General features: G+C 44.8%; 1 protein-coding gene across 1 annotated transcript in view; it reads right to left on the bottom strand.

The window, feature by feature from the left end:
- col7a1 (collagen, type VII, alpha 1) overlaps positions 1-16239 on the bottom strand; it is a 224309-nt gene that overhangs the window by 120259 nt on the left and 87811 nt on the right. Inside the window, 17 exon segments of the mRNA XM_034166636.1 lie at positions 2617-2652; positions 7525-7560; positions 11476-11520; positions 11645-11716; positions 12416-12451; positions 12538-12618; positions 12854-12889; positions 13003-13038; positions 13169-13249; positions 14789-14830; positions 14989-15024; positions 15102-15146; positions 15265-15336; positions 15425-15469; positions 15584-15619; positions 15900-15980; positions 16084-16119. Of these exon segments, the coding sequence (XP_034022527.1) occupies positions 2617-2652; positions 7525-7560; positions 11476-11520; positions 11645-11716; positions 12416-12451; positions 12538-12618; positions 12854-12889; positions 13003-13038; positions 13169-13249; positions 14789-14830; positions 14989-15024; positions 15102-15146; positions 15265-15336; positions 15425-15469; positions 15584-15619; positions 15900-15980; positions 16084-16119 (852 nt within the window).

The raw sequence follows: 16239 nt of genomic DNA, 5'->3' as shown, positions 1-16239 counted from the left end.
GCGCTTATTTGCCAAAAGTTCAGTTATATGACAATGAGTTCTGTTGTCAATTCTAAATAAATTTCTCAAAGCTTTTCTCCAGGCAATACATAAATTATTAACAGCAGTGCTATTGAGGTTCCATAGTGGAGAACCATAGTATGAACAACAGTACTGATGAAATAGTTTACATTTAATGAATGAATAACAGTGACCAAAGTCTGACATAAACAAACTGAAGTTTTTTCAGAATAACCAATAACATATTTGACAGATACATCATCATCTTGACTAGATATGTGATGGCCTAAATGAACAGCAGTATCACTATACTCAACAAGAGAATTATTTACAAAAATATCACCTTTATGGTCCTTGCAACTGCGACCTTTAAAAAACAACAACTGGCTTTTTTTGCCATTAAACAAAATGTCATAATCACTTGCATACTTTTCACAAATTGTAACCATTTTTCTTAGACCAGATACAGATGGACAAACAAGTGTAAGGTCATCAGCGAAAGCTATAGCACCAACATATTTGTTGCCTATATGGCAGCCAATACCTGATTTTTCTAAAATACACAGTAAGTCATCGACATAAACAGAAAATAATACTGGTGACATGACACCACCCTGTTTGACACCATTAGTAACATTGAAGGGGACAGAAACACTACTGCCCCATTTAACCTGAAGCTGTTGACAAGTGTACATGTTGATCAATAACCGTAGAACTACTGGATGCACATTACGCTTTATCAGCAAGCGAAATAATTCACAGTAATGAACTCGGTCAAATGCATGACTGGCATCCAACATTAGGACAAAGACATTGGTACATTTATAATTATAATACTTGATGGTTTCATTAAGCACATACATACACTGGGTAGTTGAAGACTTATCTTTGAATCCAAATTGAAGATTTGATGTGACGAGTTTTCCGTGCTCTTTATCAAATACAATGAGATCAAACACCTTGCCTAAAATACTTCTAAGGGAAATAGATCTACAATTATCTGAATCTGACAGAGATTTATGCTTGTTCTTTGAAATAGGAACCATAGTTGCTAATAACATAGAGCTGGGAGTTAGTCCATGTGTTAACATAGCTGTGTACAATAAACTCAAGTATGTAAACAATGTTTTGCTACCATTGATGATATGGTCTGAGCAAAGGCCTTCCTAGCCATCATCCTTACCAGATTTTAACTTACTCACAGCTTTCATCACATCATTTGTATGCACCACATATCTACATAAAGAGTTTATACTACACAGTTCATCAATATTAGATTTTAAGGCACACATCTCATGATCATCATATGGTACACTGTTGTATAGCTTACTGTATTTGTTAGCAAAAACATCACAGATATCATCTTCATTTGTACAATTATCAATACAAGAAGGCTGATAATTAAATTGACCCTTCATTTTTTTTTCACTTCATGCCACAAGTTACAGTGATTATTATTTATCACGGCTTTAGCTATTTTCTCAAACCTGATCTTATCATTATCACGTTTAAGTTGTTTAACAGCATTGTGATAGTTGCGCCTAGCTACTCTCCTATTGTCAGCTAGCTCACCCTGCTCAGGACACCCTGCTTGCTTCCACAACCTATGACAATGCAGTGAAACTTGCTTCAGTTCTTCTGCATACTCATTCCAACCAGGTGTACATTTTTTCCTAGCTCTAGTTTGAGGAATACATAAATCAGCAGCATCTAGGCCAGCCTCAATCACCTGAGTGTAAACATCACAGATAGCATTCTTATGTATTGCACAATGTACATCATCACAGATAAATAGAGATGTATCTATGATTATATCAGACAAATACTCATCTAGTTTGGCTAGATAATTACTAACATCAGATTTAGAGGCTTTCCTCCAAGATACTTTAGGTTTGTGAACCTTAGTGGTACTATGATTATGCGAAATATCAATATTAAATGTAATACTCAGTGGAAAGTGAGTACAGATGGTTATTGACAATAAAATACTGTTCGACAAACTCACTGAGATTGCTGGACATCACAAAATGATCTATGACTGAAGAAATATTGTTACTGTTCACAAATGTATATGGTACATTTGAACATGTCAAATCTAGACAGCTGAAACTGACAGGATGTGACAAACTGGGTAAATTCTGTTGATTGACTAGAAGACCGACTTACATCAGTGTTGAGATCAGAGTCTACTGAGCATTTTCTTCTGCTTATGTGCTTCAGCTGAACTATGAAATCAAAGCAGCTGGCCTCAGCCACTCCTCCACTGATAGTCTACAGATAATTAATGTGAATATGCACATGAAAACAGCACACTGACATTTGGTGCTCCTCTGGATTCCTCTTACAAGTATGTCTCCTTTAAAGGCTAAGCTTGATCCTTAGTGGTGAATGAATTCATATGGCCTTCTTTGAAGACTATTGACTCCACAGTGAGTGAGGGTGTGAAAGCAATGTAAATGTCAGAGCAAACTGCAGCTGGTAAGTGCACACTTAAGACAGGATTTATGAGCAAGAAAGAAAAATATGAGCATAATAGAATGAAGTTGAGGATGAAATGACAGGTGAGAAAAACAAAGAACACAAAGACAGTAGCAGAGAATAGTTGGTAAAACTGACATCTCTTCCAGGTGCTCCTGATTCTCCTTTGTCACCCTATAAATTAAACAGAGACATGTCCATTACTCAAAAGTTATATGCATAATGCATTCAAAATTTGTTAATTAATAGTTTCAATAAAGCTGATCCCATTTTTCTATTTCTATGTACTCAGTTACATAAACACGTGTCAGTATTTGCCCATAATTTTACCAGGATATTCTTGGATTAGTTTTACGTGGGGAGGTGGGGTAATGTAATCATTCAGGATCATTGTGATTTTTGAATCATGCAGATGTGTCATTTCAGTCATTTAGACTCTGTGTCTGTGTCAGTAAAGATTCTGGCAACTTTGACCTTCTGTAAAACGATCCCTATAAATGAACTCAGGTTATACTTATCCTGTGCAAATGTACATATCAGAAATATCACTAGAGGTTTATTTATGGCATTTGTGCAGTTCTTGTATGAGAGATGTTCAGACCACCTATTCTGCTTTGGCATATGGAGTACCACTGCACAGAGTGCAATCAGCTAAAAAAACTAAATAAAAAAACTAAATGTGAAACAGACTTAAAGCTAGACAAGACAAAGTGACTGCAGAAATAAATCCATTCCATTCAGCCTTGTAGTTTTCTTTTGTGTTTGTTTTTGAAAAGTGACAGCGGTGCGTCAGGCCAATTTAATTAGTAGCCACTCCCATCTCTGTTAATTCTGCCATAAATATTACAGAAGTCTGGTCAAAAAAATACTCCACCTCCTCATATAAAACTTGAGAATCTCCGAGACCAAATACCTCTTCTAACCCTTAACACATTTGAGATAAATGTTATAATATTCAAATCAAATCAAATCAGTTTTATTTATGTAGCGCCAAATCACAACAAACAGTTGCCCCAAGGCGCTTTATATTGTAAGGCAAAAGCCATACAATAATTACAGAAAAACCCCAACGGTCAAAACGACCCCCTGTAAGCAAGCACTTGGCGACAGTGGGAAGGAAAAATAAAAAATATTCTTGATACTTGCTGAAAGGATGGGGAGTAGATGAAGTAAGAAGGAACAAACCACTAATTTTTGGAGCTGAGGCAGTTATGGTAAGGGGGCAGAATTTTTTTTAACCTTCTTTAAAAGTTGTGAGGCTGAGTAATTCTCAACATCCATCCATCCATCCATTTTCTTCCGTTTTATCCGGAGTCGGGTCGCAGGGGCAGCAGCTCAAGCAAAGCCGACCAGACCTCCCGATCCACACACACCTCCCCCAGCTCCTCTGGGGTAACCCCAAGGCGTTCCCAAGCCAGCCGAGAGACGTAGTCCCTCCAGCGTGTCCTGGGTCTTCCCCGGGGCCTCCTCCCGATGGGATGTGCCCGGAACACCTCTACAGCGAGGCATCCAGGGGTCATCCAGAAAAGATGCCCGAGCCACCTCAACTGGCTCCTTTCGATGTGGAGAAGCAGCGGCTCGACTCCGAGCTCCTCCCGAGTGACCGAGCTCCTCACCCTATCTCTAAGGGAGCGCCCAGCCACCCTGCGGAGGAAACTCATCTCGGCCGCTTGTACTCACGATCTCGTTCTTTCGGTCATGAGCCAAATCTCATGACCATAGGTGAGGATCGGAACGTAGATCGATCGGTAAATCGAGAGCTTTGCCCCCTACTCAGCTCTCTCTTCACCACGACGGTCCGATACAGCGACTGCATCACTGCAGATGCTGCACCGATCCGTCTGTCAATCTCACGCTCCATCCGTCCCTCACTCGTGAACAAGACCCCGAGATACTTAAACTCCTCCACTTGAGGCAAGGACATTCCACCGACCTGAAGAGGGCAAAACACCTTTTTCCGGTCGAGAACCATGGCCTCGGATTTGAAGGTGCTGATTTTCATCCTGGACGCTTCACACTCGGCTGCAAACTGCTCCAGTGCACGCTGAAGGTCCTGATTTGACGAAGCCAACAGAAACACATCGCCTGCAAACAGCAGAGACGAGATCTGGCTGAGCCTAGAAATTCTGTCCATAAAGATAATGAACAGAACCTGTGATAAAAGGGCAGCCCTGGCGGAGGCCAATGTGCACTGGAAACATGTTTGACTTACTACCGGCAATGCGAACCAAGCTCCTGCTGTGGTCGTACAGGGACCGGATAGCCCTTAGCAAAGGACCCTGGACCCCGTACTCCCGGAGCACCCCCCACAGGGTGCCCCGAGGGACATGGTCGAACGCCTTCTCCAGATCCACAAAGCACATGTGGACTGGTTGGGCGAATTCCCATGAACCCTCGAGCACCCGATGGAGCATGTAGAGCTGGTCCAGTGTGCCGCAACCAGGATGAAAACCACACTGCTACTTCTGAATCCGAGGTTCGACTATTGGTCGAATTCTCCTCTCCAGTACTCTGGAATATACCTTACGGGGGAGGCTGAGGAGTGCGATCCCCCTGTAGTTGGAACACATCCTCCGGTCCCCCTTCTTAAACAGAGGGACCACCACCCCAGTCTGCCAATCCGGAGGCACTGTCCCTGACTGCCACGCAATGTTGCAGAGGCGTGTCAGCCAAAACAGTCCCACAACATCCAGAGACTTAAGGTACTCAGGACGGATTTCATCCACCCCAGGAGCCTTGCCACCGAGGAGCTTCCTAACCAACTCAGTGACTCAGGTAATGGATGAGTCTGCCTCTGAATCCCCAGTCTCTTCTTCCTCTTTGGAAAACGTGACGATGGGATTGAGGAGATCATCGAAGTATTCCTTCCACTGCCTGACAACATCCCCAGTCAGGGTCAACAGCTCCCTACCCGCACCGTAGACAGTGCTGGTGGAGAGCTGCTTCCGCCTCCTGAGGCATCAGACGGTTTGCCAGAATTTCTTCGAGGCCGACCGATAGTCCTCCTCCATGGCCTCCCCGAACTCCTCCCAGACCCAAGTTTTTGCGCACGGGCTGCGGCACGCTTGGCCTGCCGGTACCTGTCAGCTGCCTCCAGGGTCCCACCTACCAACAAAGACAAGTAGGACTCCTTCTTCAGCTTGACGGCATCCCTTACTTCCGGCATCCACCACCGGGTTCGGGGATTGCCACCGCGACAGGCACCAGAGACCTTGTGACCACAGCTACGAGCGGCCGCATCGACAATGGAGGTGGAGAACATGGTCCACTCGGACTCCATGTATCCAACCTCCCCCGGGATCTGGGAAAAGCTCTCCCAGAGGTGGGAGTTGAAGGCCTCGCTGACAGAGGTTTCTGCCAGTAGTTCCCAGCAGATCCTCATGATACATTTGGGCCTGCCAGGTCTGACTGGATTCCTCCACTCCCAGCAGATCCAACTCACCACCGGGTGGTGATCGGTCAACAGCTCAGCCTGTCTCTTCACTCGACTGTCCGAGACACGTGGCCAAAGGTCAGCTGATACGACTACAAAGTCGATCATGAACCTCCGGCTCAGGGTGTCCTGGTGCCACGTGCACTTATGGACACCCTTGTGCTCGAACATGGTGTTCGTGATGGACAAACTGTGACTAGCACAGAAGTCCAACATCTGAACACCACTCGGGTTCAGATCGGGGAGGCCATGCTTCCTGATCACCCCCCTCCAGGTCTCACTGTCGCTGCCCACGTTGGTGTTGAAATTCCCCAGGAGAACAATGGAGTCCCCAGTCAAAGCGCAATCTAGTACCCGTCCCAGGGACTTCAAGAAGGTTGGGTACTCTGCACTGCCGCTCGGTCCGTAGGCCGAGACAACTGTGAGAGACCTGTCCCTGACCCAAAGGCATAGGGACGCGACCCTCTCATTCACCGGCGTGAACTCCAACACATGGCGACTGAGCTGGGGAGCAATAAGCAATGCGACCCCAGCTCTCCGCCTCTCCCCGTGGGCAATGCCAGAAAAGTGGAGCGTCCAGCCCTTCTCCAGGAGGTGGGTACCAGAGCCCAAGCTGTGCGTGGAGGTGAGCCCGACTATCTCTAGTCGGTATCTCTCAACCTCCTGCACAAGCTCTGGCTCCTTCCCCCCCAGTGAGGTGACATTCCACGTCCCAACAGCTAGGGGCTGTGAGCGTGGACCGGACCGCCGGGCCATCTGCCCTTGACCACCACCCAATCTTCTCTGCACCTGACCCCCATGGCCCCCTCTGCAGGTGGTGAACCCACAGGAGGGCAGGCCCAATACACTCTTTCGGGCTGAGCCCGGCCAGGCCCCATGGGCTAAGGCCCGATCACCAGGTTCTCGCGTGCAAGCCCCAACCCCAGGCCTGGCTCCAGGGTGGGGCCCCGGCTCCGCCATACTGGGCGACGTCTCGGTCCTTGATTTTTTACTGGTCATGGGAGCTTCTGAACTGCCCTTAGTCTGACCTGTCACCTAGGACCTGTTTGCCTTGGGAGACCCTACAAGGGGCACAAAGCCCCCTACAACATAGCTCCTAGGATCATCTGGGGACGCAAACTCCCCCACCACGATAAGGTGGCAGCTAGAGGGGGAGTAATTGTCAACATTTTAATGAATTTCTCAGGAGGTAATGTAGCTAATAGCACTCTACATGTGCCCAATCCCCCCCCCCCCCCCCCCCCCCCCCCGCCAGCAAAATATATGCATTAATGATTTCTTACTTGGCCTATACCCCACCTTTTCACAAAGTTTCAAGAAAATTGGTTGAGTGGATTTTAATCATGTTAATTGACATCATAGGTCATTGGTGGTTTGTAACTAGTTGCGTCCAAATCAGGCTTGTGGCAACCGAGCAGTTTTTGTTTATACTGTGTACTGGTTTTTGAAGGATGCACAGTCAGGAAAGAACACTTTCTTCAATTTGTCAAACACTACTGTACAGAAAATGATGTTGTTGGATCTGATGAAATTCAATTTGTTCAGATGAAAACTCAGTGTGCCGAAACCTGCTGCTTCTACAAATTCTAAAACCCATACCCACAAACACACACCTTTCTCCCATCTTCACCTGGCAGACCGTCTTCACCCTGTAAGTCAAAAACAACAACAACAAAAAACCCCAACACGGACGTAAATGTTATTGACAGAAACAGTATGGGTCCATTCACACTATGTCACGAGGTGGGTCACACTGGCAGAAGCAGCCGATTCTGAAAAATATCTGGAAAAAAAAGAGAAGCTGGCTCCTGGGGTCCAAATTACTTGTCTTCAATGCTGGTTGATGTAGCTCAGCGGAGGATAACATTGTGCCGGCAGAGCTCAAAGTTTGGTGATGGTCAACTGACTTAATCGAATACGTATTTCAACGATTGCCATCAGAGGGTGGGTACATTTGTCACACACTCCCAGGAGCAGTATTGTAGCTTGGTGTAACTGATCGTCAGCTCAACTTTTGAGATATGGCACTGACATAGCCTTGTAATATAAACTTGATGTCTGTGATTTCACCATTTGGTGCTGGTGGGTCATCGAGACAGGTTCTACATATTCATTCATATTTCTGCACATTTCTTCATGCCCAAGAGATCCAGAGGAGGTGGTTTGTCTAGTCAAGCCTCTGCTGGCAAATGGAGCAGTAACGGCGTACTTGTGGAGGTGATGTAGCCAGAGGCGGTTTCTCTAAGACTGCAAGGGAAGCTCAGCTTCCCCTAAAATGTAAAAATTTAAATGGTCAAATATTACTGTTTGTTATCATTTCATTGACTACAAATGCATTAGAACACGTTCATCTTGAAGACGAGTTCCTTCAGAATCAGCTACTTATCACAAATCGATTGATTATATTTTGTTAACTTCTCATAAATCACGAAATGCGATGGTCATTGGATAAAGCCACAATTTTGTCCCACCCCGGATGTCAAGTGTCTCTGGGGGTGAATGGTGAAAGGAGCTGTAGGCGGGCCTGGACACTGGAGTTCTGCACAATGACTGGATGATCAGTTGAAAGGCTGAATCCTGTTTTGATTAACAGCTATAGGAATGAGAATTAGTTTGCACATTTCAGTGTGTATTTATGCATTTTTAAATTTATGCCAAAGTGTTTTGTGTGTGCTATAAATCAGTCTGTTTAAAAGGCACACAGAGAAGCACAATGGATTAGACATTATGTGAGAAGATCTCGGTAAGTTACTCTCTGCTTTGTTCTTCATGAAGTGTTTAAAAGTCATCGCACGTTAATTAACGTCCAGGTTTGCAACACAGCATCAAGGTAATCATAATTATAAGTCTATCTGGGCATTTTGAAACACTGATGAATCAATATGAAGCAATGGTTCAGTGTTTTGAAGCTTTGATACAATTACGAATGCGACATCTGTGTTGTGTGGCACAGTGTTGTGAGACTGCTGACCTCCTGGTGCACCACGTCGTCCGTCTGCATGGGATACCAACTGACATAGTCTTGGATCGTGGTCCCCAGTTTTCCTCTCAAGTCTGGAGGAGTTTCTGCAGAGAACTGGGGGCCACCGTGAGCCTCTCGTCCGGGTACCACCCACAGACGAACGGACAGGCAAAACGGGCCAACCAAGAGTTGGAACAGACCCTCCGCTGTGTGACATCCGCGCACCCGACGGCCTGGAGTAACAATCTGGCCTGGATCGAGTATGCACATAACAGCCAGGTGTCTTCTGCCACCGGCCTCTCCCCGTTTGAGGTGTGTCTGGGGTACCAGCCCCCATTGTTTCCCGTGGTGGAGGGAGAGGTCGGTGTGCCCTCGGTCCAGGCCCACCTGTGGAGGTGCCGTCGGGTGTGGCGCACTGCCCGTTCTGCCTTGTTGAAGGCCCGGACGAGGGCTAAGACCCATGCAGACCGCCGGCGGTCCCCGGCCCCTGCATACCAGCCCGGGCAGGAGGTGTGGTTATCAACGAAGGACATCCCCCTCCAAGTGGACTCTCCTAAGTTGAAGGACAGGTACATTGGACCATTTAAAATCCTCAAGACCCTCAGCCCTGCCGCAGTGAAGCTCCAACTCCCAGCTTCACTGCGGATCCACCCTGTTTTCCATGTGTCCAGACTGAAACCGCACCACACCTCACCCCTCTGTGCTCCCGGTCCGGCGCCGCCTCCTGCCCGGATCATTGACGGGGAGCCGGCTTGGACAGTGCACCGGCTCCTGGACGTCCATCGAATGGGCCGGGGGTTCCAGTATTTGGTGGACTTGGAGGGGTATGGACCCGAAGAACGCTCCTGGGTAAGGAGGAGCTTCATCCTGGACCCGGCCCTCCTGGCCGATTTCTACCGCCGTCACCCGGATAAGCCTGGTCGGGCGCCAGGAGGCGCCCGTTGAGGGGGGGGGTCCTGTTGTGTGGGCCGCCAGAAGAGGAGGTACTGCTGGCCCACCACCAGAGGGCGCCCTGCCTGAAGTGTGGGCTTCAGGCATGAGAGGGCGCCGCTGCCACGGACACAGCCGGGGGTGACAGCTGTCACTCATTACCTCATGACAGCTGTCACCCATCTACACTTCATCATTCCACTCCATAAAAACTGGACGTCATCTCCACCTCGTTGCCGAGATATCATCTACCTGTGAAGGTAATATCCTCAGCCAGAATCTAACTGTGTCTTAGTCTGAATTCATTTTGCAGCTGCTTTCCTGTGGAGTGCCTTATCAGTGAAGTTGGCGTAATCAGCGACGGCTTTGCTTCACACCCCAACCAGATAAGTGTTTAAAACAGGAGCTGCACGAGTGTGTGTGAGAGGTGGAGGTGGATTCTCCACCATTGTTGTTACTGGGTGTGCACGCACCCACATCTTATTGTTTTTGCTCCTCGCCAGCAGTACCAGATCCAACATTCAGAGACGGTGGCCACCTGGGGACTTGGGACTTGGCGGCTCCAGTATTCTCCAGGTTCGGTGGCGGAAGAAATCGTGTGGTGCCGGATCTTCTCAGGACAGACGTCTTCTATCGTCGAGCCTGCCCACACGTCACCTTTGTGGATTGACTGTTTTCACAAATTCTGTAATCCGCTGTGTTTTGGTTGTGCTCTTTCACAACAGTAAAGTGTTCATATTCGACTCTTTCATTGTCCGTTCATTTACGCCCCCTGTTGTGGGTCCGTGTCACTACACTTTCCCAACAATCTGCTGGTCAATCTTTAAAATAATATTTGCATGGAATAATGTCAGGGAATAGACTGTTATGTTTAATAATAAAGGTTCTATGTGCTTCTTGAAATTATTTATGATATTTTTGTTTAAAAACATTAATAATATTCTTGTAAAAGTCCCTTTGGCTGCTCCCTTGATTTCACTCAGGGTCACCACAGCAGATCCAAGGTGGACCTACATGTTGATTCTGGCACAAGTTTTATGCTGGATGCCCTTCCTGAGCAACTCCACATTACATGGAGAAATGTGGCTGGGGTGAGATTTGAACCGGGAACCTTCCACACTGAAACCAAGCGCACTAATTACTTTAATTGTGCCATCATAAAATACTGTATGTAACAGAGATATAAATTGTGAAATGCTTGTGCAACTTGACACTGTTATGACCATTTTCCATATTTGAATTCACATATAAATAAACGGACAAATTTTATGATGTAAGCCGACAATGAGTTTCCCCTCTTTGACAGCCACTGGATGTAGCGGTAGTGGAACTCAACTTTTACCGGCATTTTAGCATACACATCAAAGATTTTCAGCATGTTGAAATTTTTGACCACAACAAAGATCAGTATTGCCCGAGTAACGTCAACTTATCTCCTGCAAAGTCTGGCGGACCTCGGCGCTGGTCGACATTAATCAATTTTTCTGTCTCTTGCCAGGCTAATGAACACAGTGTGAATGCACCCTGACAAAGGACATACACTGGTGGGAAAAAACCCCAAAACAAACAAAAAACAAGGCACACACCAAAAAATGAATCAAAAATCTGGAAAGATATTTTGACTTGTATGTTGTGGTGACTGCATATAATAATTGTCCTGGTGAGGAGTTACCATTTTCCCAGGAGTCCCAGGTTTCCCATCTTCACCTGCTTTACCCTGAAAGCAAAACCAATGAAAAAGCACTAAAATGAATGATTTTAAAAAAGAGTGCCATATATATGTAATTAAAACAAATTAAAGGTTGAAGGCTGAGCATCTAAAGGCTTGTGTGTGCACTGACAGGTATGCCAGCAGCGCCTTGAGGCCCCACGGGCCCTGGAAGACCCTGTTCCCCTCTGAGACCTGATAAACCCTGTAAAAACAGATGAACACAACACTCAGGTAGATTTAATCACAGGAGGAGAAAACGCATACGGCAGTTAAACATACAGTAAAGCAAAAAACAAAGAAGACTGAAGTGGAAAAATTAAGTGGTATTAAAACTGTGCATGCTCAGCTAAAATTAACTGTGCACAGGACAGCAGATGTCAACATTGCAGACTATAATGTGATGGTCATATAGTGACAGTTACACAGTCATCCTTGAAACAGGATCCAGTCTGATTACTTTATCAAAAGTGGCATTTAAACAAACAGCTGTACAAATTTTAGAATTACAGCCACAACTAATGATTAGTTTGTTCACTATTTGTATAATTAATAAGCAAATCTTTCCATCTATAAAACTTTAATAAAAAACAAATCTCACCCAGTCAATGTGTTCTTTAAAAAAACAGTCCAAAATAGAAACATGTTTAAGTTATTAAATAAATAACAGAATAAATATATGTATGTAATATCTGAGAAACTGTAACCAATTTAGGTTTTTATTATTTCTTGATTCAGGATGTTAGCTAAATGCACCCATCAGTTTTATTATATTTAGTTTATTATTCTACATTGTTTTTTATTTTACTGTAAAGCACTTTGGTTACCTTGAGTGTTGTAAAGGGCTCTATAAATTAACATTGATTGATTGATTGATTGATCAGTAAAAAAGAGAAAAACTCACATCTCTCCCAGGATCTCCCTGTTTTCCAGGATCACCCTGTCACAGAAACAAAAGATGATACTCAGATCAGCAGCTAGTGATTTATGTGTGGTTTGATGACATGATGGCAGAAGTTCAAGTACCCTCTGGCCCGGTGGCCCTGGTGCACCTGTTTTTCCATCCACACCAGGACGACCATCTAACCCGGATGCTCCTCTTTCTCCCTGATTACACAGAGGTTAGAACGTGGGAAAACTACAACTACATCATGGTCTAAATCAGTAAAACAGAAGTTCTTCTGAAGCCTTCAGCCAGCTTCTCTGCACTTCATCCAACTGGGAATCTATTGCATGGAAAACAGAATCCAGTGGAATGAAGGACAGCGCAACTTGCCACTCATCAGCAAGCTGATATTGACAAAGTCCACAAGTGGGATTGCTGGACAGATAAATTTCAAACCTTGTCTCCAGATGCTCCTCTTTCTCCAGCATCCCCCTGAAAAGGCCACACATACAAATAGTCTAAACAAAAAAGACAGTGAAGGAGGAAATTCTAATTTTGATGGATGAGAATTGAAGCAGAGAAGCAGAGACAAACAGCAAACTTACTCTTGCACCTGCAGGACCACGCTGTCCCTCAGGACCCTTTTTATCCACAAAACAAGAAGTTACAAAGGGCCATCAGTCATATACATAAACAGGCCAACGTGCACACAGGTGCACATTTGCTGATCTACTGCATGGGAACCATTTTCTTCAAAAATGACACACTCACTCGTGTTCCTGGGTTTCCAGGAGTCCCTGCTTCACCTTTTTGACCTTTGCTGCCATGCTCTCCTGGGTCACCACTGTCACCCTGAGATACAGTGGAAAAAATGATAATTTCAACCATGTAATTTTTATTGTTTTTTTGTTGTTGTTGTTTTTTTTGTCAATAAAGAAAGGGTTGGGAGTGGTTTGAGTTCATCAAGTGATCTGTTTCTACAGTATATGGACAATATTTCACAAATCTATGGAGGGACCTTAACAATTTTTTATTGTTGTAGGCTGATTGGAAAATATATTTAAAAAATTGCATTTTTTTTAAAAAGTTTTTCAGGTTTATCCCACGCAGTGATGAAGAACATTTTAAATCCTTGGTGTATGAATTGAGTCTCTATTCCAATGCGTGTCCAAAATAACTTCAGCGTCTTCAATAAAATGGGTTGGCAACTTAAAGGGTCATATTGTGCAAAACCATTTTGTATCTGCATTTGCAGGAATGACATTTCCAATCAGTTAAGTGCTCTCTCAGCACATCCATAAACCTCTTCTTTGGCCTCCCATTTCTCCTCCTACCTGATGGCTCCACCTTTCTCCCTATATACCCTGTGTCACTTCTCTGTACATATCGAAACCAGCTCAATTTCACCCCTCTGACTTTGTCTTCAAACCATCTTATATGTGCTATCCCTCTGTTTGTTCCTAATCATGGCCATCCTTGTCAGTACTTCCTCCACCTTCTCAACACACTCTGGATGTCTGTCAGCACATTTCCAACACCATCCTTTGACAACCTAACCTGCTGCACATACTTTCCATTTCTGTCTCTCTGTCTGGCAAATCAATTACAAGTTTGTTTCTCCTTCCTTAGGGCTCGATATACTGCATTTCCTTAGCTTTTTCCACGTCTCTCTCCATGCTGCTTTGCATTTCCTTGTGCTGCTGTCTTATTTCTTTATGTCTCTGAAAATCTCAATTCTTTTAGGCCAACCTCTTCTTCGTCATATATTCCTATACTTCCCCATTCCACTAACATGTCTCCTTATCTTCCTCTGTCCAGATATCACACTCAGTACTTTCCTAACTGTCTGTCTCATCACTTTTACAGTGGTTGTCCAGCCATCTAGTATCTCTTCACTTCCACCGATGCCTGTCTGACCTTCTCCCTGATTCTCACACAACTTTTTCAGCTTCCACCATGTGACCCTTGGCTCATCACTCACTCTCTTTCTTTTGATGGGGGTTAAGCACTGGGCTTGAGACCAGACAATCCTCCATTCAAACCCCAGCCAGACCAGAAAATGACTAAGCGCCCTTGGGCACAACTTGCTCCCAGTGTGTAGTGAGCGCCTTGCGTGACAACACCCTGATATCTGTTTGTGAATGGGTGAATGTGAGGCATCATTGTAAAGTGGTTTGAGCTTCTGATTCACATGGAAAAAATGCTCTAAAAGTAGTTCATTTACCATTTTAACACCTCCAAAGTTATCCTAAAACTGTCAAGCATGTGTACACATTGATTGCAGATGATGACCCAAGTAACCTATTTTAGGTTGTGTAATATAACCTCTTTAATGCAGATCTGTGCACACTGAGAACTGACAAACATCCACAGAAACAATTCACACTGTACCTTCTCCCCTCTGTCTCCTTTCAACTGAGCCTGGATGTCAGCCTATGGACATGGACCAAAATGTATGGGAGATCACATACAGTTCTGCTTACATTGTGTGTCATTATTACAATACAGGATGTGTGTAATTCAATCATAACAAAATGCTTGAGCTCAAGCGTTTCTAACTAATTTACTCTGAGCTCAAGTGACACACTCACCACTTTTCCAGGTGGTCCTGCAGGGCCTTGAGGCCCCTGTTAGACAAAAATGAAACATGTGAGTCAACAAACACTAAATGGAATTTTAAATAAATACTAATAAAACAGCAAACCTGTTCTCCTTTCTCTCCTCTTGGACCTGCAGGTCCAGGGCTTCCCTGGGATGGAGCACAGATCAATAAAAATGCTCAACGGCCAACCCTCGTCATTGCACTCACAGGTGCAGGTGTATATATTGAAAAGTTGTCTACATGATGATAGATAAGTATGCCTCACAATTCGCCCTTGCTCTCCCGGGTCTCCAGGCTCTCCTTTCTCTCCAGTACGTCCTGGCTGACCCGCCAATCCCTAAGGAGTGCATCAGTAAAAAATAAGCAATTTTATGTTAAAAAGGCGAAACATCAAAACAGCAATGTGTCAGAAGTGCTGATCCTACCCTAAGTCCCCTTTCTCCTGGTTTCCCGGGAAGACCAGATTCCCCCTGTTGAACAACAAATTTTAAAAATAAGACTGATAGCTTAACAGTTATCAGTTTTAATCCCAATGGACAGTCTAACATGATACACTGCAAAATTATCCTTAAAAATCTGCTTACAGGAACACCTTCGTCACCCTTGTCTCCTTTGTCTCCCTGTAAAGTGCAAGCAGAAATAATTAACATGTCACCCCCTGACACCCCCCCCCACACACACACACACACACACACACACAGGACTGAAAACAGTACCCCTGCCCATTCTACTGCTATGTGTGGATGTGTGAGTATAAACCTGTTGAAATGCTAATAACATCATGTAATAAAACATCAAATAGTGAACATTTTGCAGTGGAGACTGTTGCTCAATACCAGACTGTCTTGGTGTGAATTATGTTTGTGTTAAAATCAGTCAAATTCAATTCACTTCTCAAACCTGTTTCCCAGGAAGACCGTTCTTTCCGGGTATTCCTGGCCGGCCATTCTCCCCGTTCTCTCCTTGTTCACCAGGTTCACCCTGTAAGGAACATTTACAAACCAGTGAGGATGTCGCCTGTAGAACACCAACCACTAAAATAAGAGAATACACCGATAAGGCTCAAATCCAGCAGGTCTCTTACCTTGGAACCCGGCTTTCCGCTGATACCAGGAGGTCCCTGGTGGAGGAGCACATGTTTTATGCATTTTGTCAGTTTGTATTGTTCTGGGGCATGGCTTACACTGACAGGCAGCATGAGGGAATGCCTCATAAATATGGATTCTATTTGCAGAAATGT

Source organism: Thalassophryne amazonica, chromosome 3 (assembly GCF_902500255.1).
Source record: "Thalassophryne amazonica chromosome 3, fThaAma1.1, whole genome shotgun sequence".
In the NCBI taxonomy this organism is placed as follows: Eukaryota; Metazoa; Chordata; class Actinopteri; order Batrachoidiformes; family Batrachoididae; genus Thalassophryne; species Thalassophryne amazonica.
This window is presented reverse-complemented; position numbering and strand designations above follow the sequence as displayed.